Genomic DNA, 26,167 nt, shown 5'->3' on the forward strand with positions numbered 1-26,167 from the left:
CCCTTGTATCCCCTGTTCTGCCACACAAATAAATCACTAGCCACTGGGAGGGAATTGAATGAAGAGCACTTCCTGTCTCACTTTTGTCATTGATGGAAGGATCTTTTCTAAGGTGTTTTTCATCTTCGAGTGAGTAAGTTGCTCAGTCATGTGACCCCATGGACTATAGCCCACCAGGTTCCTCTGCCCCTGGAATTCTCCAGGCAAGAACACTGGTGTAGGTAGACATTCCCTTCTCCAGGAGATCTTCCCAATCCCAGGGATCAAACCTGGGTCTCCCGCATTGCAGGCAGATTCTTTACCATCTGAGCCACCAGGGAAGCCCGTTTTTCATCTTTAGTTCTCTAGAATTTAGATGGCTTTGCTGCCAGGCTTTGGCAAGGGAAAGATGCTTGAGGAACTGGGTGGGGAGGACTGAGCTGCCCTCTGGTTCCTCCCACCCAGCACCTGGCCAGGCCTTGGTCCCTCTGCCCATCCCTGCCCAAGTTCCTGCATTAGCCAGGGGAGGGGGCTGGGAAGGTGCACATGGGGGCACTCAGAGCCAGGCAGAGGCACAATGGGGTGGGCGATGGCGGGAGGGAGAGAGTCATGGTCTTGATGAGTTAGGGCACTTTTCTCACTTAAGGACAGAGAAAAGCCCTGAACACCAGTTTCGCTTCACTGCTGCTGCCACGAGTCCTTGTATATTTATGAGACTTAGGGCCTCCTCTTTCCTTTTGGGGCATCCTCCTGCCCCCTGCCTCCCATGGGGGCTCTGGAGCATGGCCAGTTTATATCTTGATTCTCCTCGCTGTGGCTTTTCATAATAATCTAGATTTAGAGGAGCAATCTCTCAGATTAAAGTGGTGAAGAAATTGGATGCTGGGGCCAGAAAGATATTCCCACTCTGTCCTTACCAGCTGTGTGACATCTGGGTACCTCTTCACCTCTCTACCTCAGTTTCCTTTTCTGCATAACAGGAATACTGTTAATAACAGCCTCAGATGATTGTGGCGAGGAGTGAAGGAGTTCAGGTGGTTAAAGGCCTTGGAACAATGCCTGGCACAGAGTGAGCCTGGACGGGCGACAGCATGTGCCATGAGGCACCTCCGGCCCAGGGAGACAGCAGGGTTCTAATGCCATGGCTCCCAAGCTTGAGTGGACATCAGAATCGGAGGGCTTGTCAAAACACAGTTTCCTGGCCCCCACCCCCAGATATTCCAACTGAATACATCTAGAGTAGGGCCCAAGAATTTGTGTTTCTAACAAGTCCCCAGGTGACACTGAGTCTGTGCTAGTTCCAGGATCACACGTTGAGAACCAGAAGTGAAGTGGTATGAAGTTTTGGTCGCTCAATTGTGTCTGACTCTTTGCGACCCCACAATTTGTAGCCCGCCAGGCTCCTCTGTCCATTGGGATTCTCCAGGCAAGAATACTGGGGTGGGTTACTATTTCCTACTCCAGGGAATCTTCCTGACCCAGGGATTGGGCTTGGATCTCCTGCACTGCAGGCAGATTCTTTACCATCTGAGCCACTAGGGAGACAGTATCGTCACAATTATCAAGCCCCAGATTCCAAGAGCGGCTGCTACATGCCAAGCAGGGTGCTAAGCTCATTTCCTTTGTTTCCTGTGGCTGAGGCGGTTGTGCTGATGGTTCCATACTTCCTGAAGGTCTCCAGCTAGTGAATGGCAGATACACAGACACAGCACTTGAACCCAGACACAGCACTTGAACCCAAGATGGCCTGACTCCAGAATGACTAAACTCAACTGTCAACCAGCCTCAGGTCTTCATTCAGCTGGCATTTATGGAACGTCTGATAAATGCTGCCTGCATAGAGCCCCGTGCAGTTCAGAAAGCAATTTCAAATACATTTCCTCATTTCATACACACAAAAGCCTGTGAAGTAGGTCAAGTATTAATATCGCCTGCTTTTACAAGGAAAATGTAATTACAGATGGAAATGAAAGCTGGGAGCTGCCCGGCGTACCGCTCAGGATCAGCACAGTGGTAGATGGTGGAGGCCGCGTGGCCTCCCACGCTGCCGTAACCAGCCTCCTCTCGGGGGCCTGGAGCGGGGGGCAGCTGTGGTTAGGGTGCAGTGGGCAGAAAGTGTAGACCCTGCGGGCAGCTACCTTCTGGCAGAGAGTGAGCTGTGGATAGGAAACCCATTTCCTGGATAATTCCCAGGCTCCAGTGACTGGGATGTGCCCGTGAGATGAGCACCCACTTCCCTGTGAGACTGTGAAAGAAAGGGGCACAGAACAGCCACAGTGGGGTTGAAGTAAGGGGAAAACCGGGCCCTGGAGAGAAAGGAGGTCTGGCTTGGCTGCAGAGGGGCTGGTGAGGTGTCCTGACAGAGAACTGGTAAGACCAAAGGAGAGACGGAGGTGCAAGCCCCCAGGGTCTGTGTGGCAGGGATGAGGGTAGGGTGTACAGAAGAGAGGACCCAGGGGGACCATCTGGGGACCTGAGCCAGGTCCCCGGGGCTGGACTTGACCTTTCTCCTTCTCCAGCCACCCCAGGTGCCCAAAGCCCCTGCCCATCTCAGTTCCTCCCAGCCCCGAGCCACTTTTTCGGCACCGCCCCCCACCCCATCACTCCAATTGCTCTGTTTAGAGGAGCAAAAACCAGCCAGGTGTTACCAGGAAATAGTCTAATTAGCACTTACTGCTGACGATTTCGTTCTTTTTTTTTTTCTTCCTTTTTTACACTCTGGACATTTTTTATTCGCTAATCATCTCTCAGTTCAACCAGCGCAGAGCTGCACGCGATTTACCTTTTGATGTTCACAGAAGAGAACTCTTGAATTTCAAAGAGCGGGCAGGGATTCAGAGGGAGGGGGACGCAGATCGCGTGAGAAGCTACAGCCGTAATCAAACCTCATTAGAGGGTATTCTTCCAGCAAGTTTTCCTTCTCTCTCTGCCTCCCTCTCCCCCTACCCTCTGATTGGAGGGCTGGTTGTTGAGTTCGGCGTGTTTGCTTTCGATGATGGTGGTGAGGTTCCCCTCGCACCACCTCCTGCTCTCCGGGTGTTCACCTCCCAACAGCAGTGGGCTCAGGGGCTGGGGTTGGGGTTCCTCTCTCCACCTCACTCTAGTTGCCATGGTGAGAATTAAGGCTTCATAAATAAAGGTAGCTCCAGGGGAAGTTCTCCTCCTGGGAAGTCTCTGCATCTTGCTTTGAAAGGACGGCTCACCAGAAACAGGGCTTGGTGAGCGCCTCTGCCAGGCCTATCTGAACCCCTCCCCACTACACATGGGGCTCTGGGTGTCCTGTGGCAGGTGGCATGGCCCAGGAGTGTTTCCGAGGAACCGCACGGTTTAGTGTGTTTAGAGAAGCAGGATGCAGCCATCTCAGTCAGGACTGAGACTCAGAATAAACACGGAAACCTAGTCTTGCCTGGAGGCAACAGATTCCCAGCTCAGGAAGGGAGATGAAGTCAGTTCAAAAATCACCGCTGATCCAGAAAACAGTAATAATTGTTACAGCTTTTTATCACTGTTATCAGCAGACGCTGTGCTGAATGCTTTAGAAACGTTCCCCTTTAATTCTCCCTACAGCCCTATGAATGATGGGTACTACTCTCATTATCCCCGTTTCACGGATGGGAATACTTTACTGCACAGAGCAGGAAAGTAACCTGGCCAAGTTCACACAGCTTGTAGTAAGTAGCTCCTAGACCGCAGCTGCTGAGGGCCGGGTTCACGTCTCCCTCGATCCGCATCACCTATGCAGTGCCTAGCACAAAGAAGGTGTGCACTAAACATCCTTGGAGGGGACGGTCATGGGCTAAGGTGCAGCTGCACTCTGGCAATACAGAGAGTAGCTTGACGAGGCCACTGCCCCTGGGAGGTGACCATCTGGAGGGGCCAGAAAACCAGCCCTCAGAGTCAGGCCGCAGTGAGACGTGCAGGAAGCTTCAGATACAAACAGCTGAGGGATCCCGGAGGAGGAAGCAATTCATTCTTACTAAGTGGATTGGAAAGCTGTTAGAGAGGAAGTGACGTTTGAATGGGTCCTTGTAACAGACAAGGGGCATCTCACGCTGTGACAGCAGAAGGGGAACCGGCCTCAGCTGTAAGACGCAGGATGTCTCCAGACAAAGGCACTGGGCGTGAGGAGGCTGGAAAGGGGGCTGGCTCCAGCCTGGGAAAGGCCTTGAAGAGCGTGCTGAGGGTTTGGGGTGTAGATCGTGGGGAGCCTTTTTGTCAACTTCTCTATTTGCGTTAGTGAGGGAAGTTGCACGATTGAAGGTCAGATCTGTGCTTCAGACAGCTCACTCTGAAGGTCACAGGAGGATGGCCTGGCAGCAGGTCAGGCTACTGCAAAATAAACAGGCAGTGGTCTGCTCCCTGGTGGTCCAGTGGTTAAGAATCAGGCTGCCAGTGCAGGGGACACGGGTTCAAATCCCTGGTCCAGGAGAATCCCACATGCTACTGAGCAGCTAAGCCCGCGTGCTGCAGCTATTGAACCTGCTGCACTCTAGAGCTCGTGTTCCACAGAGAAGCCACCATAATGTGAAGCTTGTGCACCACAAGGAAAAGTAGCCCCTGATTGTCACAACTAGAGAATGCCTGCCTGCAGCAAAGGAGACCCAGCACAGCCAAAAACCAATAAATAAAAAAATTTTTTAAATATGTGTTTAAAAAACCAGGCAAAAGAGGTTGAACCAGAATGGAGGCATAAGAGGTGAAGGTGATCTGAATGATATTTTCAAGGAGAACCAGCACATTCTGGGTCGCTGGTGTGATTCAGGATTTCGGGGAGAGGGAGGGTTGTTGAGTGTGGCTCTGGAGCTCTGGGTGCTAGGTGGGTGCTGTGATATTCACCAAGACAATGCAGAGTTGTATCCCAGTGGCTCAAAGGTGAGCATGTGACCGGACAAGTTTTTGGGTTGCTTAGAGTCTTTATTCTTCAGATACAATGGCGTCTACTTAAAGCTCAGGTTGCGTAGATTTGACTCTTAAAGTCACAGTGATCTTTCCTCTTTCCATCTCACAGCATATTAAACCGCACCCCTATGAATCTCATCCAGGAAATCATATTAGTGGATGACTTCAGCAATGACCGTAAGTACCACGGTTGTCCTGTGCTATGGACACAAGTGTCTGTTCCCAGGCTCTGTGTCGTGGGCAGAGGTGAACCTGCAAGTTCCCTGGGGATGGAGGAAAGCCTGGGTTTGTAGTAGGTGTGGAGGACATGGAGTGTCCTTGTGAGTCAAGAAGTACATGAACCTTACGTTAGGGAAACAATGTCTCAGGTCCTCTGCTATGAGTCTTTGAGGACCTAACCAGATCTGAATTGTAGGTTCTTAATGGGGTTGGTGGGCTTCCCAGGTGGCGCTAGTGATAAAGAACCTGCCTGCCAATGCAGGAGACATAAATGATGCTTGATCCCTGGTGTTTGATCCCTGGGTTGGGAAGATCCCCCGGAGGAAGATACAGTAATCCACTCCAATATTCTTGCCTGGAGAATCCCATGGACAGAGGAGCTTGGTGGGCTACAGTTCATACGGTCGCAAAGAGTCAGACACGACTGAAGAGACTTATACACACATGCAATGGAGTTGGTATGTGTATGCGTGTGTCTCACTGCCCCCAACCTGTTGATGCATTCCTGGACTTGAAGAGACACTGCACCTTCAAAGAGCCCCCGAGCCCTGAAGCAATACCCATGAATAGAGATTCCCGACTCCTGTGCTCTGATAATCCACCAGCATGAGCCAAGGTCACCTACCCTCTTCCTCTCATTCCCATGGCAGGACTTGTGGGGGAAGAGGGGGCTCTGTCTTTGGGACATCCCATCACTTGGCCATGACATAGTGAACAGCTACCTTCCAACTTTCCAACCACTGGTCATTACCCATCTCCTAGCTATCCTGCCCAAGAACCTGGGTCCCACCCAAGTTCACAGTCCAAGTCCACCTTCCCCAAGAAAAGCACGTGAGAGTTTTCAGATACCTGTGTGTTCAGTTTGACAGGGACGATCATTGCAGAAGTGTTGTTGCACTTCAGGAATGTAGTGCTCAGGTGTGTAGGAATCAGGTAGTGCTGATTCCTGTCTAAGAGCTGTCGTCACAGCCTGAGTGCCGCTGCAGGCAGTCAGCCACATCCAGGCAGAACCGCCTCTTAGTGATGAACCAGGGGAAGCAGGTGATGGCCTCTGGGGACAGCTCTGAGTCCCAAGGGAGTGGAGTCTTTCCACACCAGCCCTGATGCTGAAAGTTTGACGTAGGAGCCACTACCACACGGGGGTCTACTGTCGGAAGGCTGGAAACCCACACACCTAACATAGCCTTAGGAGCTTGGGAGTTATGCACAAGTGGGTCATGTACCAGATTCAAGGTGATCAGATCGGACTTGAGTTCTGAAACTCGGTGATCTCCTCTCCCTTCCCCAGGGTGGAAGGGGTTAGAGGCAGGGAGCCACTCATCGTGTCGGGAGGTAGCTGGTACTCAGGCTGGAGATTGGGAACACTGCTGAATTTACTTAGAAGCAGAACAGCTTCAGTGGTTAGAGCATCACCTCTGGAGCCAGCTGCCTGGCTTCAAATTCTAGACCTGTCACTGGCTCACTTACCAGCTATGTTCCTTGGGCAACTTCTTAGCCTCTACATGCATCAGTTTCCATATAAAATGGAGATAACAATAACATATATATGGTTTATATGAGGATATAAATGTGTTGATACATTTGTGTGCTTAGAGCAGTACCTGGCTCTGAGGAAGCCCCTGTAAGTCTTTGTGGTCACTCCGTAGAGTCCAGAACTGAGCAGAGAAGCTAAAGGTTGGTAAAACCAGTGAAGCAAAACCACAACTTATGATAATGGAGTTCAGAGCCAAGAACTGGTGAGCCAGAAGAGTGCTGGGGCAGGCAGGCAAGCCAGGACAACCCAGGCTGAGTGCCTAGGATGGGTCTCTTGCTCAGCCCCACACATTTCCCCCATGTGGAGAGTTGAACCAGCTCTGTGTGATGGATATACTGGAGAGATACCCTGATAAATAGGGTCTCCTGTATTGAGTCCGTGAGCTGAAAGGAAACGCCATAGTCTGTCTCATCCATTCTCCGGCCTCTCAGCATCTTTTTCCTAAACCCTACCAAAGTGAACAAGACTCCCACCTCACGCTTCAAATAAGCTATAGAAAAGGAGAACTGTCCCCAGGTGACCATCTGGCAGCGTTCTAGCAAGTACGCAAGTGCCAGTGTGTGACCACCTTCTCCAGAGGCCCCTTGCAGAGACCGAGCCATACTGTATGTGGCTAGCCATGGTCAGTCAGCACCTTCCAAAGCCCACAGTACCCTGGAGTCAGGACAGGGCAGTGTGGTTGGGGGTGGGGACGACAGGCAGGGTGCCTCACCTACTCTGCTGGTTCACCTCCAGCCCCGGGGGCTCAATCACGTGACCTCTTGTCTTTGTAGCTGAGGACTGCAAACAGCTCATCAAACTGCCCAAGGTGAAGTGCTTACGCAATAATGAGCGGCAAGGTAGGTCTGCACTGTTGAGTGGGCCAGGGGCAGGGAGTGGGGACACATTTGGGTGTGTGTTCAGTGTGGTCTCCTTGGATGATGGAGCGGTGGGGGCACTCCCTTGGCCGATTGTCCCTCCTGCAGGTTTGGTGCGGTCCCGGATCCGGGGTGCTGACATCGCCCAGGGCACCACCCTGACTTTCCTTGACAGCCACTGTGAGGTGAATAGGGACTGGCTCCAGCCCCTGCTACACAGGGTCAAAGAGGTGAGTGAGGCGTGTTCCGTGTCCCCCACTTTCTCCAGCTCAGCACTTCATATGTACCCACAGCCCCTTGGGAAGTGGAGTGGGGGGCAGATTGCAGTGCCCATTTTATAGATGAAGAGACTGAGGGAGAGTGGCCTGCCTGGGGTCACGCAGCAGACAGTGGTGGAACAAAGCCCAGGATGTCTTCTTTGCCTCACAGTGTCACCTACAGCAGCCCTGCAGGTGGGGCACCAACAGCTGGGACATGACGCACACAGCTTCCTGGGCAAGAGAACAGCCCAAATCAATTTTTCCCAGATGTTAGAAGGTTCCGGAAAGGGAGCCCCGATGAGTGCCATTTGTGAAAATGAGACAGAAGAATTAACAGGGCCTTGTCACCCAGTTCCTGAGGCCTCCATTGTTCCTCCAGCCATGTCACTTTCAGCCAAAGACCAAGACACAGGGGGCTGGATGCCAAGAGACCTGAATTCCTTGCCTCTGTCTGCCCTTATGTTATTCTAGAACTCTGTCTGCTTCCTCTCTCTGTGTCTCTTATTCCTCTTGAAAGTGAAAAAAATTTTTTTTAATTCGCCCATCAATATTTTATATCCCCCGAAATCTATCCACCCTCCACCCCTATCTACAGAAGGCCCTGCATTTTTAGATGCCAGTGTCTGTGACTGGCATTCATGCTGCTCATTATCCCCCCGAGTTACTGACTCTGCAGCGGCTCTGTGAAGTGGGAGGCCAGGTATTTTTTAACATATCCATTTCACACATGAGGGTACGGCTTCAGGGACAATGACATAACTTGGACTGATATTCCCTAGCTGGTACCACCAGCCCTGAGACCTTCAGTGTCGCCTCAACAGCATCTCCTTTGTGCTTTGTGCTGTGGTTATTTCCCTTCTCACTCTTCGAGGTGACTCCTTGACTCCTACCTGCAAAATGACAGTGTCAGGCAATGGAAGAATTGAGACACGTGAACTGCTCAGAATACTAAGAAATCCTTTCCAACTTTGTTCATCTGATGAGAGAACCTAGCTGGATGTACAGAGTTCTCATGCATGAGCCTGGATGTTACAACCCATCCCATGGCCACTTTCCCTAAAGTTGGGAGGGCTCATATACATGTGTGAGGGTGAAGAGGTCTGGATGGAGACGTGGTAGGTTATGAGCAGACCAGTCTATTGAGGGACCTCACCAGGCACTGGAGGCCCTTCCAAGCTCTCCCTCCCTTGTGCTCCATCTGTAAATGCAGCCAGCCTCCCGGGTCTAATACTCTTCCAAAGTTGGGCTGTTCTCTCCCGCTGACTGTGTCCCGACATTCCCAGTGCTTCATCTCCCACCAAGTCCTTCCTGTCCCTGGATGCCCTTCCCTTCCTCTTCACTGCCCCTTGCTCTCCAGGGCCTCATCTATGTCTCCTCTCCTCCAGGAAGACTTTTCTGACTGTGTGGCCAGCTAGGATCTCTCCCAGAAAGAATTGTCCATTTGGCCCCACAATTTCCTTTTCTGGGTTTAGCTCTCTCTTTCTTCTAACAGATTGCAAACCCAAAGAGGGCACCAATCACCTCCTGGTGATCCTAGAGTAAGTGTTTGGAATGATAATAAGAAACTAGATGCAGTGGGAAGTGATACACTTGGAATAGGAGGAAAATGTGCTTGCTTCCTGACTATAAATTAACAAACAGGTATTTATTGAACACTTGTTTTGGGCAGGGTTTTGAGGAAGAATTGGGGATGGACCACATAAAAGGAATCTACATCCTGCTTAAGTTCCCCAATCCAGAAGCTCTTCAAACCTTGTCGTTTAGGGTTGTTATGGAGACTTCTTTACATAGTTGAGCTCAGTCTCTCCTCTCCTTGGGGGTGGAAAGAGGGGAGGTCAATGGGGAAAGAAATGTGAGAGGTCTGGGGATGGGGCTGAAGTTTCCAGCCCTTTAATCAGAGGGTTGGTTCCTCTATAAACCAGCCTCCATCCTTCAGAGAGTCACCTCATTAGTATAAACTTACTAATATAATGAAAGAGGCTCATTATGAGAAGAAAAAAGGTTCCTGTCACCCCAAGTGAAAGTGAAAGTGTTGGCTGCTCAGTCATGTCCGACTCTTTGCGACCCCATGAACTGTAACTTCTGTTTGGATTTCTGTAGCTTGCTGAAATTCCTCAGGCAAGAATACTGAGAGGATTGCCATTCCCTTCTCCAGGGGATATTCCCAACCCAGGGATCAAATCCAGGTCTCCTGCAGGCAGATTCTTTAGCTTCTGAGCCACCAGGGAAGTCCCTCCTGTCACCCCAATTAGTCAGGAACTTTCAAGAGTTTTAAGAGGAACAAAGGCCAAATATATTTCTTATTATATCACAGCACAGTGTATATTGCATTTTATCTATCCACTTATCTACTAATGGACATTTGGGTTGTTTCTGCCTTCTCACTGTTGTGAATAATGCTGCTGCGAACATTCATGTGCAAGTTTTCCCCTGAGTACCTGCTTTCAGTTCTTTAGGGGACATGCCAAGGAGTGGAATTCCTGGGTTGGTGGTGATTAAGCATGGGATCTATGTCCCACATCCAAGCTGATGTGTCCCTGCAGGATGTCATCCTCAGGCAGCCTTAATGAACCTGGAGGCCCTTCCTTTCCCTGTGGCTCTGAGTCCACCTCAGAAGCCCTTCTTTGAAAAATGTCCTCTTGTGCATCCCTGGCCAGCTTCACCTGCACAGCCATCCTCCTGTAGGAGTCATAGAGCCCCAAGAGTGAGCTCAGCTCCCAGGGCCAAGCTCCCAGTCCCCATCGCTGTCTGACCTAACACTTTCATAGTGGAGGATTGCTCAGACAAACCCTGACTGGTCCCACCCTGCCCCTACAGACCCCGACTCTTGATGATGAGATGGTTCTGCTGAGACACCCCTTTCTGGATGGGGAGTGTGGGTGTGTGTCAGCCTCTGTTTCCATGTCTTTGGATGTGTCTCATCTCAGAGTAAGACATGATTTGATCTTGTGAGCGCAAGTGGAAATTTTCAGCTGTAATTGGAGTTTGGGATTTTCGAAAATAGAGATAAGAGAGAGGCTGGGCTCGAGCTGTCAGAAGCTGTCCTCAGCTGGTGTTTTCCACATGGAAAATCTCCTTGATTTCCCTTCCTTCCCTTCAATTACTTGATGATACTTGAAGCAAGCACCAAGTTGTTGGGTTTCTTTAAACAGAGTCTTCTTCCCTCTTCTCCTTATCTACATATTCCTTTAGTAGGAAAAAAAAAGATTTTAAGAAATTTCCATCCCAATAGCATTTGGCAAGTTGATATAAATAATGGCTTACATAAGCTTCAAAGCCCTTTCCCATGCTTTCCTCTCTTGTTTCTTCCAAAAGCCCTGTGAGGAATGCAAGATAGTTTTGCAAATTATAGATTGTTTTTGCTTCATAGATGAAGAAGCAGAGCTCCTCAGAGTATGCTGCTTTGCTTTAAGGTCAAATGTATCCTGCATGGCAGAACCAGAATAGGAACCCAGGTCTCTGGCCCTGCTCCTGCTCCCCTATCCCTCCCTCCAGGCTAACAGAGACCCCGCACTGTCGTCCTCTGCTCTCCTGTGCACCACCTTCCCCAGACAGCAAGGCCTTAATCATCTCTGTGCCAACCACAGTCCCTAACCCATAGTAGCTGCTCCAGTAATGCTGGCGGATGCAATGAGTGAACAGTCATCTCTGGAAGTCCCTTGACTGCCCATTCACAACGTGGTTTTGATTACGGTGGAGAAAGAAGAGACATAACTGGAGGGGTGATTGATGGCCATTGGCTCTCAGTGGGGGTTGGGGGTGGGCTTGCATTTGTGTAGGGGAGAGGGCAGGGCCTTGTTCTGGATCTGTCAGGCATTCCACCAGATGCTGCTGGAGCTTACCTGTGGACCTAGCCTTGAAGATATAGCCACCTGGGCACACAGGCAGGAGCCTGCGAGGATCTGAGCATCTTTATGGAGAATACATCCATCTCTGGAGAAGGCAATGGCACCCCACTCCAGTACTCTTGCCTGGAAAATCCCATGGATGGAGGAGCCTGGTAGGCTGCAGTCCATGGGGTCGCTAAGAGTCAGACACAACTGAGCAACTTCACTTTCCCTTTTCACTTTCATGCATTGGAGAAGGAAATGGCAACCCACTCCAGTGTTCTTGCCTGGAGAATCTCAGGGACAGGGGAGCCTGATGGGCTGCTGTCTATGGGGTCGCAGAGTCGGACACGACTGAAGCGACTTAGCAGCAGCAGCAGCATCCATCTCTGAGCCTACAGAAGGCAAGGCCATGTTGCTCAGCCATAATTGGCCCACCTGCTCTGTCTCCAGCCACTGACAGTGTCCTCAGAGGGAGTTCATAGCTGCCGTCTTTCATCCAGTGCCAACTGAACACCTGCTGCCCAGTAGGCTCTGGACTCGGGGGTGGGCAGGGGCTGCTGGGGAATGCAAAAATGGAGCAGATGAGACCCCCAAGGTCATTCAAGAAGCTTGTGTCCTGGCTTTAAGAGGTCATGTCTAACATCCCCTGCAGCTCTCTCTTAAGGTCTTGGCTCCACACATCACTTAGCCCTAAACATCCCTCTCTGCCTAAATGGCCCTCCATTGTGTCTGAACCAAGAAGTTGCCATGGCTAAGTTGTGATGGGAATAATAGAAGGACAGAAATGCTCTGAGAGAGTTTCTCAGGTAGCGCTAGTGGTAAAGAACCTGCCTGCCAGTGCAGGAGATTTAAGAGATGCAAGTTTGATCCCTGGGTTGGGAAGATTCCCTGAAGGTGGGCCTGGCGGCTTACTCCAGTCTTGCCTGGAGAAACCCATGGACAGAGGAACCTGACAGGTTATGGTTTATAGGGTCACAAAGAGTCGGACATGACTGAAGCTAGTTAGCATGCATGCATGCAGAAACCCTCAGAACTCATAGGAGAGTACCCAAGAGCCTGTCGTAGCCCTAGAGGCTGTGCCCATGGGTGGCTTCTGGGGAAGTCTGTGGCCAGAGTAAGCAACCAGCATTTTATTTTGCATTTCACTTTCCAAATATTGAGGAGAAAGTTTAAAAAAAAGCAAAACAGGATTTCAGTTTGGGGTTTCTAAGACCACCCTCATGTTCAATAATTCACTAGATATGCATGGTTACTGTGTATTACCACAGAAGGATATGGATTAAAATCTGCAGCAGGAAAAGGTGCATAGGGAGAGTTCCAGGCATGATCATCCTAGAGCTGGTGTGTGGGCAGCACTTGATTCCTGCCGCCAGGACATGTGGCAACATACATGGAGAACTGCCAAACAGGGAAGCCCACCTCAGCCTTGGTGTCCAGGGTTTTTATTGGAGGTCAGCCCTGTAGATGTGACTGATCACTCCACAGTCTCCATGCCCCTCCAGAGGTTAAATTGAGTTGGTACCACATGGCCCAAGGCTCTCACCACAAATCTCCTTGTCAGCAGAGTCTGATATAGCCCAGGGCTCCCAGGTAAACAGAGACACTTATAAGCAGAACAAGTCAAGGGCTTAGAAGATACCTCTTAGGGGTTGGGCAAGGGCTAAGACAAGGGCTAAGCGGTATCTTTAGGTCAGTCCTTTGCTGCACAAGGGCCTACCTAAGGATTCGGTGAAGCTGCAGAGGCCAAACTCAGCAGACAAAGGCAAAAAGAGGACTTTGTCAGCCCCACAGAAGAAAGTCAGTCTCTGAACTTCTGAGAACATTTCAGATTTCAAGTCAGGAGTGGGGTGTGTCTCTGTGTAGATAGTGGTGTGGGTGGGGGTGGCTGTGTGTGCATGCAGTGCGTGTACCCACTTGGACACACGATGGCAGTGGCCCCAGAGCACTGTGGCAGCCAGTCAGATACGACACTGACTGTGCTGGAAGCATCTGTGCACATCCTAGAGGGGGAAGCAATGCACTGAAAATGAGCATCTCCTTCCACGGGAGCCAGTTGGCTTCAAAGGCACCTTGTCACTGTCGGAATGAGTCCTGTATGGAGACTGAGGCTAGATTAAGTCTGTGAACATCAAGGCAGGTACTCAGTGATTCTGAGCTTAAAATAAGAAGACAGCCTCATTTAGGGGAGAGATTGAACCAGGAAATTAAATCCCTGCAAGAGAAACAGAAGTTTCTGCCCATGCTGACCAGGACAGGGAGGGGCAGAGGACTGGAAAAGTGGTACTGCCTGGCTGGTCCAGGCCTGTTGGCTCTTCCCAGCTCCGGGACTCTCATTCATCCTGCCCTTGGGGCCCAGTTTCCCCTCCTCCACATCAGTATAGGCGTGTTCACCCAGCAGTAAAGTGAAAGAAGTGAAAGTGAAGTTGCTCAGTCGTGTCCGACTCTTTGTGACCCCGTGGACTGTAGCCCACCAGGCTCCTCCATCCATGGGATTCTCCAGGCAAGAATACTGGAGTGGGTTGCCATTTCCTTCTCCAGGGGATCTTCCTGACCCAGGGACCGAACCCAGGTCTCCCGCATTGCAGGCATATGCTTTAACCTCTGAGCCACCTGGGAAGCCCCAGCAGTAAGGAACTTTTTAAAACTACATGTAATGCCTTGATGGCCCCTGAGAACCGATAGATTTGTCTTGCACATTTTGAAACTATCCCCTTGATGACTTTGCTGCTTATCAGCAGGGTAGCCTGGGGGAAAGAGCAAGTGACGAGGCTGGAAAGCTCATTGTTGTTTAGTTGCTAAGTTGTGTTAGACTCTTTTGTAACCCCGTGGACTGTAGCCCGCCAGGCTCCTCTGTCCATGGGATTTCCCAGGCAAGAATACTGGAGTGCGTTGCCATTTCCTTCTCCAGGGGATCTTCCAGACCCAGAGATTGCACCCGCATCTCCTACAGTGTGGCTGGTGGATTCTTTACCACTGAGCTACCTGGGAAACCCAGCAGAAACTAGATACAGGCCTGTTATTGATGGTCTTGGATGCTGGGCTAAGGAGTTTGAACCTTGTTTTTAAGGCAGTTCAGGTTTTTAGCTGTTGAGCTGCAGAGTGAGATTTGAAAGTCAACTGTGTCAGCCACCTGTATAATGACAGGGAAATGGGTAAGAAGGGGGAGGGGGAGGGCCAGGAGTTCATTGCCATTGCCTTGTACTCCAGGGGCGAGGGGATAAAAGAGAGGTTCCATTAAGAAGAGCAGTTTTAGAGTTACAGTCAGCAGGGTTGATTTAGTTGATGGGCAGAGGTGGGGCCTCTTAAGTTAGTGCTGGAGAGGAAGGGGGACATGTTGACAGAAGTAGGGAACCAAGGGAAGGAACATGTGCGGGGAGGCTGGTGAAGGCACCACTGCGGTGCTTTGTGAATCCGCATGGAGGGGCGGCTGGTGTACTGGATCTGCTTGAGTCGGGAAGTGAGGAGCAAAGTCGGGGCTGAAGTTACAGACTCGAGTATCACAGGCGACAAGCGAAGTTAAGAATCTCTGGAGATGCTATTCTCAACTTGCCCATGAACCATAGGCATAAAAAGTTAAGTACTGGGAAATTCCCACTGTGAGGGGAGCTGTTGAGGTCACCTTCCCAGCTGACTGTGTCCACTGCCTCCTGAGAGCCCCGTGGCACTGAAGGGTCCCCTTCTTCCTGGAGTCCCTTTCCGCAGTGAGCAGCACACTCCAGCCAGCCTTCCCGTGTCCCCACCACGCCTGGATGGCCATGAGAAGGCACCCAGGAGCACAGGAAAGGCTTTTAGCATTGTAGGCATTGTGGAGAGGTCACAGTGTCTGATGGCCCACTTTATACATGAGAAATGTTGAAATGCAGAGAGGGAAGTGCTTGGTCAAGGCCCTGAAACCAGTCTCCGGCACTCCCCCACCCCACCTTCGCATCCCAGGCCTGCCTTCCTGATGCCACCATCTGAGTGCAGGCCTTCTGTTTTCCAGGACTACACACGGGTGGTGTGCCCTGTGATTGACATCATTCACCTGGACACCTTCAACTACATTGAGTCGGCCTCAGAGCTCAGAGGGGGTGAGTGGGGCCAGCCAATGCCCTCGCCCAGAGGGACTTTTTCCTCCTAGTCATTGCTGCCAAGGGAGAGAGAGGAAAGGTCTCCTAGTGGTTTTTCTGGAGCCTCCAGCCCTGCATCCTGTAATGTCAGTAGCTGCAGGGTGGCCCTGACCACGGGGACTGTGCATGGAAGGATCAGAGAGGGGGTAGGTCACCCCGGGGCCTGAAGATGGGAGGGAAGCAGGGCCCCCCTCCGCCCCGCCCTGTGGGGCCTGCATTGTTCTGACACCTCAGCACTGGGTGCCTCTCTCTCCTTAAGGCCCACCACAATTGTGCCCAGGGCTGAGCGCTGACTCCCAAAGACTGACTGGGGGTGATTCAACCCCTCACAGACCTGCTTACGCCTCCAACTCCCAATACTCATGGCCAAGGGCCTCACTCTGGAATTGTCCATCATGTCCCCCTTTGGTACCACTCTTGGGGTCTCTCAACTCCCACTCTATCCTCTGCCCTTCTTCCCTAAGTCCACCCAGCAGAGAAGGCTCAGAGAGGCAGGAGGGTCTGGAGAAAGAGAAGAAGCAGTGGAAGGGAAATCAGGCAGCTCTGTTGCCAACCAGCCTGGGTGAGACGTCTTATCCCAGGACCACCTGGGAAACTGGATATGTTCATGAGCCCGAATGAGCAAGCTTTGCAGGTACATCAGAGAGACTGAGTCAATCATGTGGATGCTATGTTTCAGGGTTTGACTGGAGCCTGCACTTCCAATGGGAGCAGCTCACACCAGAGCAGAAGGCTCGACGCCTGGACCCCACTGAGCCCATTAGGTGAGTCAGGGCAAGGGTGGGGTGGGAAGATTCATTACCACTTGGCCCTTCCCTCTGTCGTGTGCTATAGGGAAGCTGTCCATAGGAGAGGCTCAAAAGATTGGTCAGGAACCAAGAGGACCTTTTGCCAGGCCAGTGCCACTTTTGCCCTTATTTTAGGAGGGTTCTGTCCTCATGGAGATTTCTTCTGGAGGGATGGGGGCTGGTGGAGACCCGTGCTGAGGACTGGCTCAGCATCATTCACATCTACCATGACGTACTTACGTGCATGTGTGCTGAGTCGCTTTAGTCATGTCCGACTCTTTGCGACACTATTGACCATAACCCGTCAGACTCCTCTGTCCATGGGCTTCTCCAGGCAAGAATACTGGAGTGGGTTACCATGCACTCCTCCAGGGGATCTTCCCAACCCAGGGATCAAACCTGTGTTTCTATGTCTCTTATGAACTCCTAAGGTGGGTTCTTTACCACTAGCGCCACCTGGGAAGCCTTGATGTACTTATACTTCCTGCTAAATGTTGGAGAGTTCCACGTGGTCCCATTTGAGCCTCTGGCAAGGGGAAAGAAGGTTCCTTAGCCTCCAGGTCCTGGATGTCAGGATTCAGCCCAGGAGGGTCGTCAGCCATTGCTATGGGTAGGGGCTGCTGTCAAGGAGTGGCCACGGCTACGTGCTCGCACACATGACTGCTGTGTCCCGTGTGAGAACACCACAGGGGCGTCAGCTCTGGGCTGCTTGTGTGGTGCTGTAGATGGCCCTGTCTGACCTACATTCTCACCTCCAGCCCTCACTGTGACCCACAGCACAGTGGCCGGATGGCTGCCTGGGGTTCGGGCCCATCTGAGGGCTTGGCTGTCCATGAAATGGTCTCAGCATCATGTGTGTGGCCTTGATATTCCTAAGACTGGAGAGGACGTGTGTTCCAGGCCTGTTGGGAACCTCCAAGCCAAAACTTATCTGTCTCCAGTGGAGCCTCAGGAGGCCAGCAAGTGCTTGAGGATGTGGCGAGAAGACCAGGGAACTAGAATTGCTCCTTCTGGGGAATGCAGAGATGCCCCGGGCTCCTCAGGGGCACCTCTACATCTCGGGGCCTGCATAGAATAAATGTCCGATCATTCTCATTGAACTGTGTGTGTGTAAGTTGCTCAGTTGCGTCCAACCCCATGGACTGTAGCCTGCTAGACGTCTCTGTCCAAGGAATTCTCCAGGCAAGAATACTGGAGTGGGTTGTCATTCCCTTCTCCAGGGGATCTTTCCAACCCAAGGATTGAACCTTGGGTCATCCGCATTGCAGGCGGATTCTTTACCATCTGAGCCACCAGGGAAGCCCTTTCAATGAACTGACTTAAGTCAAATAGAGACCTAAAGGGCTATGAAGACACAGACAGTGGAGATTGGGAGAACCCTGCGGTGGAACCTCTGTCGCAAGCACCAGCCGGCGCCTCCTCCCTCCTCCAGCCTTCATGACCTGGAGTGATGCTGAGAGGGAGCTGGGAGCTACGTGGCACACCAGACAGTGCCCTTGTTCCTCGAGGGAGAGCAGAACCTTCTGATCATCCTGAGGGCCATGCAGCACAGCAGTACCTCGGGTACTCGCCACACTCCCTGAGTCACCTGATGCAGCAGTAGGCCAAGGCAAGGACAGGTGGCTCTGGTTTCCGCAAGGACAGGTGGCTCTGGTTTCCCTTCTCTGTCCCAGGGGTGGGCTTCTCAGGGCCGGTTCTCTTCCTGTGGGAATATCTCTGCTCAGCAGAGGACAAGTGTTTCCAGTCGTCAGAGGACTGCAGGATGTCATGGCATCGGGAGACCAAGCTTCTGACCTGCTCCGTATCAACTGACTGTTTGACATAAAGCTCCCTTCTCTGTCTGGACCCACTGAATGAGGGGCCTAGTCCCAGGGGCTCGCCCTCCACCCCCAGCCCAGATACCCGTCCTTGTGCTCATTGGGTTGTTTGACTGGATTCTGCAGCCCTTTCCGTTCCAAGTAGCTTCTTTGGAATCTCTCTCAGCAGTCAAGGACAGGGGAGGTCGGGAGGGCCCCCAAAGAAAGAGAATGAAGATGAAGGCTGCCACGCAGAGCGCCACAGGCTGCGTGGCTTAAACCATAGAAATGTGCTGTCTTGAGTTCTGGAGACCAGAAGTCCAAGTTTGAGGTGTCAGCAGGGTGACTTCCTCCTGAGGGCCGTGCCGGACCCCATCCTGGGCTTGCAGAGGGCCACTTTCTCTCTGTGTCTCCTCACCTCATCTTCTTTCTGTGCATGTCTGTCTCTGTGACTGAGTATCTCTTTTTATAAGGACACCAGTCCTATTGGATTGGGACCAGCCCCATGACCTCATTTTAGCTTTATCACCTCTGTGAAGACCTTTTCTCCAAATAAGGTCACATTCTGAGGTATTGGGGGTTGCATCCGTGCTAAGTTGCTCCAGTCGTGTCCGACTCTTTGCGACCCCATGGACTGTATAGCCCACCAGGTTCCCCTGTCCATGGGATTCTCCAGGCAAGAATACTGGAGTGGGTTGCCATGCTTTCCTCCAGGGGTCCAGGGGGATCTTCCTGACCCAGGGATTGAACCCGTATCTCCTGCATTGGCAGGCGAGTTCTTTACCACTTTTGCTACCTGGGAAGCCCACTGCGGGTTAAGACCCCAACACATTTTTCAGGGCATATAATTCAATCTGTAGCAGAGGGGGGAAGGGGTGGGAGGGGAGAGAGACCAGTCTCAAGAAACAGATGTGCTGTTCACAGTGCTGCCCCAGCCCCTCTTTTGTGCCCTGTCAGTGGCCCACAGTCCCTGCCCTCTGTTGTGGGGCTCCCAGGAGACCCCCACTGGGCAGGGCCTGTGAGAGAGGCAGGGAAGGCTGGACTTCTGAGCAAATTTGGAACCAATTAGCCTGTCTGCAGGGTCAGTAGATTTACAGTCAATGGGAAAAGTCCCAGAGCGTGTTCTTGTTTGGGGTAAGTGGGTCATGTGTGGGTCTTTCTGAAGAGGAGCAGAAACGGGAAGAATATGGCCTCAACCTCATGCTCAGGTCTCAGGGGATGGCCTCAACGTCAGGACCGAAAGGGCCGAAGAACATGACCGTGGTCCCCCACCCTTGACTGACCCTCTCTTTTCCTTCCAACTTTACAGGACTCCCATCATAGCTGGAGGGCTCTTTGTGATGGACAAATCCTGGTTCTACTACCTGGGGAAATATGACACGGACATGGACATCTGGGGCGGGGAGAACTTTGGTGAGCCGCTGGTTCTGCATCTTGGGGCCTGGCCAGGGGTCTCTGTGTCCTTGGATCACCTGGGCCTGTGATGAGGGCCAGGGAGATGGGCAGCAGGTCACTCCTTTGGGGGAAGACCATGTGGGGCATCAGAGGAGTGGTTGCTGGAAGTGGGGAGGAAAGGAGATTGGGGCCACGTGGATGCTGAGGACCAGGGAAACATGCCCAGGGGACTCTTAGGGAGAAGTTGACATGCAAAAGTCAGAAAGACCAAGGAAGAGTGCCAAGTCCGAGGGTGGGCTGGGGGCAGAACTGAGCTAGGAGTGCTGAACTTTGGAAATTTAGAGTTGGAAGGAGACTGGGGATAAAAGTATGAGGAAGATTGAAAGCACTGCCACTAACATCTGGACCACATCTGTTGGCTGCTCTAGGGGTATAGCCTGGGTTAATGAGGAGGGTCTGAATATTCACTGGATGGACTGATGCAGAAGCTGAAGCTCCAATACTTTGGCCATCTGATGCAAAGAGCCAACACATTGGAAAAGACCCTGATGCTGGGAAAGATTGACAGTGAGAAGGTGACAGAGGATGAGATGGTTGGCATCACTTACTTAATGGACATGAGTTTGAGCAAGCTCCAGGGGATAGTGAAGGACAGGGAAGCCTGACGTGCTGCAGTCCATGGTGTCGCAAACAGTCGGATAGGACTGAGCGACTGAACAATAAGAACAACTGGGTGACTGCTACAGAAGCCCTGGAGGCAACTTGCCTTTATCTTTTCTTGCAAAGTGATGCAAAGTGAAGGGGATGGAGGGGCTGGGTTCCAGGCTCTGCTGCTGCCGCCACTAAGTCGCTTCAGTCGTGTCCAACTCTGTGCGACCCCATAGACGGTGGACTGTGCAAACAGATGGCCAGTTGTGGCCGCAGTGGCATAGGGCTGCCATATACAGATACAGGAGAAAGTGGTCAGACACCCATTCCGTCTTGCTGAGGACACTGACTGACCCTCCAGTTTCCTCATGTGTTAGAAGTGTAACACACGGGTGCTTGGGGGTTGTTGTGGAAATCCACGCAGGTAAGTCTGTAAAAGCTCTGAGCACCATATGGACACAGTTCGTGTTAGTTACTGTTCCTTCCCTGCAGCAAGTGAGACCTAAGAGATGACCAGTATGTAAGCTGTACAAAGCAGGGACTTGGTCTGTTTGTTCTTGGCGAGCTCCGTACAGTGCGAAGGAGGTTTCAGTAACTATTTGATGAATAAACCAGAGGAGAGGAAGAGTAAGAGTCTGGGATGTCAGGGCCCCTTCCCCCTCTCTGGACACCGGGGAACGTGTTTGGCACAGTCACCCCCGAGCAGTGGTGCGAGCCAGGAGAATGATCCATGGGGCTCGTCCTGGCATTCAGCGGTAATGCTATGCATTGTCCTCTGCCATTGTTTTCTCCTGTCCCTGCCTCCAGGCTGCTTTATGGCTTTCTTCCTCAGTCACCAAGAGTTATTTTCTGGAAATTTATGGCTGTTGGCCTGACCAACGGCATCTGTTCTCCCAAACTGGGCTGTGTAGAGAAATCCATCAGAAAAATCCATCTCCTGCCATATGGGGGCCAGATTGGAAACTCCGCAAACAAAGCAGAAAACCCCAGCTCCTACAAACCAAATATCCTGCCTGGGACTCAGTCCTGGGATCCCATGAGGGTCTTTGGAGTGGAGTTTGAGGTGGGATCTCCCTGCACCAGCCCAGGAGGACTTGGAGCCAGGTACGCCCTTGGTGTTCTCAATGGGGACGAGATCTCTCTCTCTCTCTGAACAGAGCCCATCAGATGTCCTGATGGTCACAGTACCTTTCATGATTCTTCATGGTGTGCTCTAGCCTTTCTTCCCATTCATGAAATCCTTTCTACAGCTCTTCTGATAGATAGCAGTCATCCAGTGTCCGCTCGAATGCTATTTATGATGATGTGTTTGCTGCTTCACAATCTGGCAAGTTCTATCATTGAGAATGTTTGTGGTGAATTGTTAGTAAATCTTCTAAGTCAAACCAGAGCCCAGCTTCCACCTGCTGGGCCTTGTTCTGCCCTGTGGACCCTCACAAAGTGTGTGTGATCCTTCCTTACCACGGCAGCCATGTGTAGATGCAGGCAGCATGTTATTTTCAATGATGTCACATTCTGGTCCAACCTACCAGTGCGTCTGTGCTAAGTCGCTTCAGCCATGTCTGACTCTGTGTGACGCTATGGACTGTAGCCCACCAGACTGTTCTGTCCATGGGATTCTCCAGGCAAGAATACTAGAGTGGATTGCCATGCCCTCCTCCAGGGGATCTTCCCGACCCAGGGATCGAACCCACATCCCTTATGTTTCCTGCCCTGGCAGAGAGATTCTTTACTACTACTGCCACCTGGGAAGCCTCAGCCTACCAGTACCATCTCTCCATAGCAATGTTGGCACACATCTGCTCACATCCAGGGTGATCCCCTCTAGCTGGCTTCCCAGTGGCCTGGCATTAACAAGTGTTGATTGGAAAGGAAAGTAGAGAGAGACTTCAGGGGAGGTGTGGGAGAGACATTTTATAATCATCACAAAATGTTTTAAACCACACACACAAAAAAGAACCCTGCAGACAGCTATCACAGGAAATACTGTTTTCCCCAATTGCAACATTCCATTTGTTAGAGCCAGCTCCTAGCACTTTAAAAGTCATTTCTGGACATTTTTTTTATAGCATTTTACAAGCCAGAAAGAGCAATGCTTTTTTTTTTTTTTTTTTTTTTAAGAAAAATTGAAGTATAGTTCATTTACAATACTGCGTTAATTTTAAAAGTGAAGTGATGTCGCTCAGTCGTGTCCGACTCTTTGCGACCCCATGGACGGTAGCCTACCATGCTCCTCTGTCCATGGGATTTTCCAGGCAATAATACCGGAGTGGATTGCCATTTCCTTCTCCAGGGGATCTTCCCGACCCAGGGATCGAATCCGGGTCTCCCACATTGTAGACAGACACTTAACCGTCTGAGCCACGACCCACAGAAGCTCGATGTTAGTTTTAGGTATACTGCAAAGTGGTTCATATACATATACAAAGTGGTTCATATACATATACCTATAGATTCTTTTCCATTATAGCTTATTGTAAGATATTGAATATAGTTCCCTGTGCTATATGGTAGGTCCTTTTTGGCTATCTATTTCATATATGGTTATGTATAGATATTAATCTCAAATTCCTAATTTATCCTTCCCCCACTCTCCACTTTCCCCTTTGTTAACCAAAAGTTTGTTATCTATGTTTGTGAATCAATTTCTATTTTGTAAATAAGTTCATTTGTATCATTTTCTTAGATTCCACATCTATGATATGTGGTCATATGATGTTTGTCTTTTGCTGTCTGACATTTCATTTAGTATGTTAATCGGTAGATCCATTCATGCTGCTGCAAATGGCATTATTTCCTTCTATTTTTATGGCTTAGTAGTATTCCATTATGTGTATATATATCTATATACATATCTCTTTCTCTATCTATATATAGATGTATATACATATATGCACCACATCTTCTTTATCCATTTGTCTATTGATGGCATTTACGTTGTTTTCATGTCTTGAATATTGTGAATAGTGCCGCTGTGAATGTGGAGTGCATGGATCTTTTCAAATTAGAGTTTTCCATCTTTTCTGGATATATGTCCGGAAGTGGGATTGCTAGATCATATAGTAGCTCTATTATTAGTTTTTTAAGAAGTCTCCATACTGTTCTCCATAGTGGCTGCACCTACTTGCAATCCTTCCAGCAGTGTAGGAAGGTTTCCTTTTCCCCACACCTTCTTCAGCATTTTTATTTACAGACTTTTTGATGATAACCTTTCTGACCAGTGTGAGGTGGTACCTCACTGTAGTTTTGATTTGAATTTCTCTAATTATTAGTGATATTGAGCATCTTTTCATGTGCCTGTTGGCCATCTGTATGCTTTCTTTGGAGAAATGTCTGTTTAGGTCTTCTGCCCCTTTTTTGATTGAGGTTTTTTTTAATATATCAAGTTATATGAGCTTTTTGTATATTTTGGAAATTAAGCCATTGTTGGTTACATTGTTTGCAAATACTTTCTCCCAGTTCACAGGTTGTGTTTTCGTTTTGTTTGTGGTTTCCTTTGCTGTGCAAAAGCTTATAAGTTTGCTTAGGTTCCATTTGTTTGTATTTGCTTTTATTTCTTTGGCCTTGGGAGACTGACCTAAGAAAACAGTGGTACTATTTATAGCAGAGAATGTTTTGCCTATGTTCTCTTCTAGGAGTTTTATGGTGCTATGTCTTATACTTAAGTCCTTAAGCCATTTTGAGTTTATTTTTGTGTATGATGTGTTCTAACTTCATTGATCTGCATGCAGCTATCCAGCTTTCCCAACACCACTTACTGAAGAAACTATCTTTTCTCCATTGTGTATTCTTGCCTCCTTTGTTGAGGATTAATTGACCATAGGTGTATGGGTTTATTTCTGGGCTCTCCATTCTGTTCCTTTGATCCATATATCTCTTTTTGTGGGGAATAACAGCAGGAAGAGATATCTCTTCTTTCCCAAGACATGAAATTTCTGTGTGTTCCAGATGTGGTTGCTTTTGTTGCATCGATTTGATTTCACAGCACAAAAGCCCATGAGATCACTGGACAAGGCTCCGGCTAGGGTGACTGGGACCATCCTCAGTGGGATGCTGCCTCACCCGCCCATCTCACTTTCATCGTCTGGGAGCGACCTCAGCAGCCACTTGAATGCCAGCCCTGCTATGCACTCAAGCAGCCGACCCTGGTGCCATTATTCCCACAAAGCGTTTCTAAGAGGAACTGAAGAGTGTTGATAATTACATCTGCAGTTCAGCATAGAAGCAGGCTTTAGGGAAATGTGGCTTTTAGCCTTTTTTTCCCCCAGAAGTTGTTTTGCATTAATATTGGATGTTTAAACTCCAATTTGCATAACACAGGATACATGAAAAATATCTAATACATCTACTCACTTTAGCTTTTGGTCCTTAGAGATGAAAAGAACCTATTGCCCAGTAGAAGTGTGTGTGTGTGTGTGTGTGTGTATGCATATGCATGTGTGTATGTGTGTGTGTCTCTGTGTATATATGTATGTGTGTGTGTGTGTGTGCATGCATGGTGGGAAGAGGTGTACATTTCCAAAGTGGAGGCCTTGGTACATATATGAGGGGAGAATATGGGATTTCTGGATTTAAAATGGAGGCGGGTGGTTTCCAAAGCATAGCAGATACAACAGACAATACTGAGGAAAGAGAGACGAGGTGGGTCCCAGAGAGGAGCCGCCGCCACCACCTCCCCCATCCCCAGAATGTATTCAGGGACGTTAGGCTGTGTCAGGCTTGGAGGGTCACGTGTGTGTCAACATGGGCTGTGGGGTCAGACAGGCCTACTTGTGAATCCTGTGGTCGTCCCTGGCTGCGTGTCCCTTTAAAAGTTACTTTCCCTCACTGAGTTTGCAGATGGCTACTGCATCCTAAGCTAGGCCAGCAGCCCGGATTATTCAGGGGCGCCCAGTCTAATCAGGTGGGCCGTTTAACGCAGAGAACTTTCTTTGACTGGAGAGAGAGGAGATGGAGCAGAAGCAGTTGAGAGATTCACAGCCTGGGAAGGATTGTCCAGGTGTGATGAGGAAGGGATCGTGCAAAAGGAAGAAGGGGGCTCCTGACCTACAGCCAGCGAGGAAGAGAGGACCTCAGTCCCATGACTGTGAGCAGCTGGGTTCTGCAAACAAGATGAGTGAACTGGAAAGCCTCAGAGCCCCCAGACAGGAGCCCGATCCTGCTGATGTGGGACTTGGGAGACCCTCGGCAGAGGGCCCGCCCAACCCCTGCCCCCCCAGGCTGGTGTGGTAATTTGTTAGGGCAGCAGTGGAAACCATTAAGCACCCAGGGCCGCCTGCCTCCTCTCTTGACTGCGTGAGCAGGCTTGTCAGAGGAGTGCCCTGTCAGACCCGCAGCGACAGCGGATCCCTCCCGCTTTCGCTTTGGCCTCACCCTTTCCAGGTTCAGGGGCTCAAGAGAAGAGAAGTGGCCTCATCTGAGAAGAGCATCCAGGTCTGATGAAAAGTCATCTTCCCCCCCAGGTGGGGCTGCTTGCTAAGCCCCAGGCCCAGGTGCAGTCCCTTAAGACCACCCATTTCCAGAGGCAGGGTGGAGAGGTAAAGGGTGTGTGCCGTGACACTCGCTGGGCGGCCCGTGGTGACCGTGGTGAGCCTGTGCTTACCCACAGAAGTCGGGAGCCTGGCTGCAGCCCTGACTGTCCCCAGTGATGTGAAGCACAGTTTTGCTCACAGGTTCAAGCCTATCCTTTGCGGCTCAATAAGATTGCTTCTATTCAAGTCTGTGGACTCATTAAAAAATAAAAACAGAGGTTTCTGGCCAAGTGGCCCAAAGAACGTAAAGATTTTTTGAAAGGAAAATCTCTGTCATCGCATTTGTCTCTGTGGACTTATGGGCGACTGTCTCTTTCTGCCC

The 26,167-nt window shown here is 50.5% G+C and overlaps 1 protein-coding gene across 2 annotated transcripts in view; it reads left to right on the top strand.

The window, feature by feature from the left end:
* The window catches only part of GALNT14 (polypeptide N-acetylgalactosaminyltransferase 14), a 216,842-nt gene that overhangs the window by 166,571 nt on the left and 24,104 nt on the right, over positions 1 to 26,167 (top strand). For both annotated transcript variants that reach the window (XM_055540587.1, XM_055540588.1), the window contains exons 4-9: positions 4,988 to 5,055; positions 7,405 to 7,470; positions 7,597 to 7,718; positions 15,561 to 15,648; positions 16,367 to 16,451; positions 19,581 to 19,684. In XM_055540587.1, coding sequence (XP_055396562.1) covers positions 4,988 to 5,055; positions 7,405 to 7,470; positions 7,597 to 7,718; positions 15,561 to 15,648; positions 16,367 to 16,451; positions 19,581 to 19,684 — 533 coding nt within the window. The remainder of the gene's footprint in view (positions 1 to 4,987; positions 5,056 to 7,404; positions 7,471 to 7,596; positions 7,719 to 15,560; positions 15,649 to 16,366; positions 16,452 to 19,580; positions 19,685 to 26,167) is intronic.

This window comes from Bubalus kerabau, chromosome 11 (assembly GCF_029407905.1).
Source record: "Bubalus kerabau isolate K-KA32 ecotype Philippines breed swamp buffalo chromosome 11, PCC_UOA_SB_1v2, whole genome shotgun sequence".
NCBI lineage: Eukaryota > Metazoa > Chordata > Mammalia > Artiodactyla > Bovidae > Bubalus > Bubalus kerabau.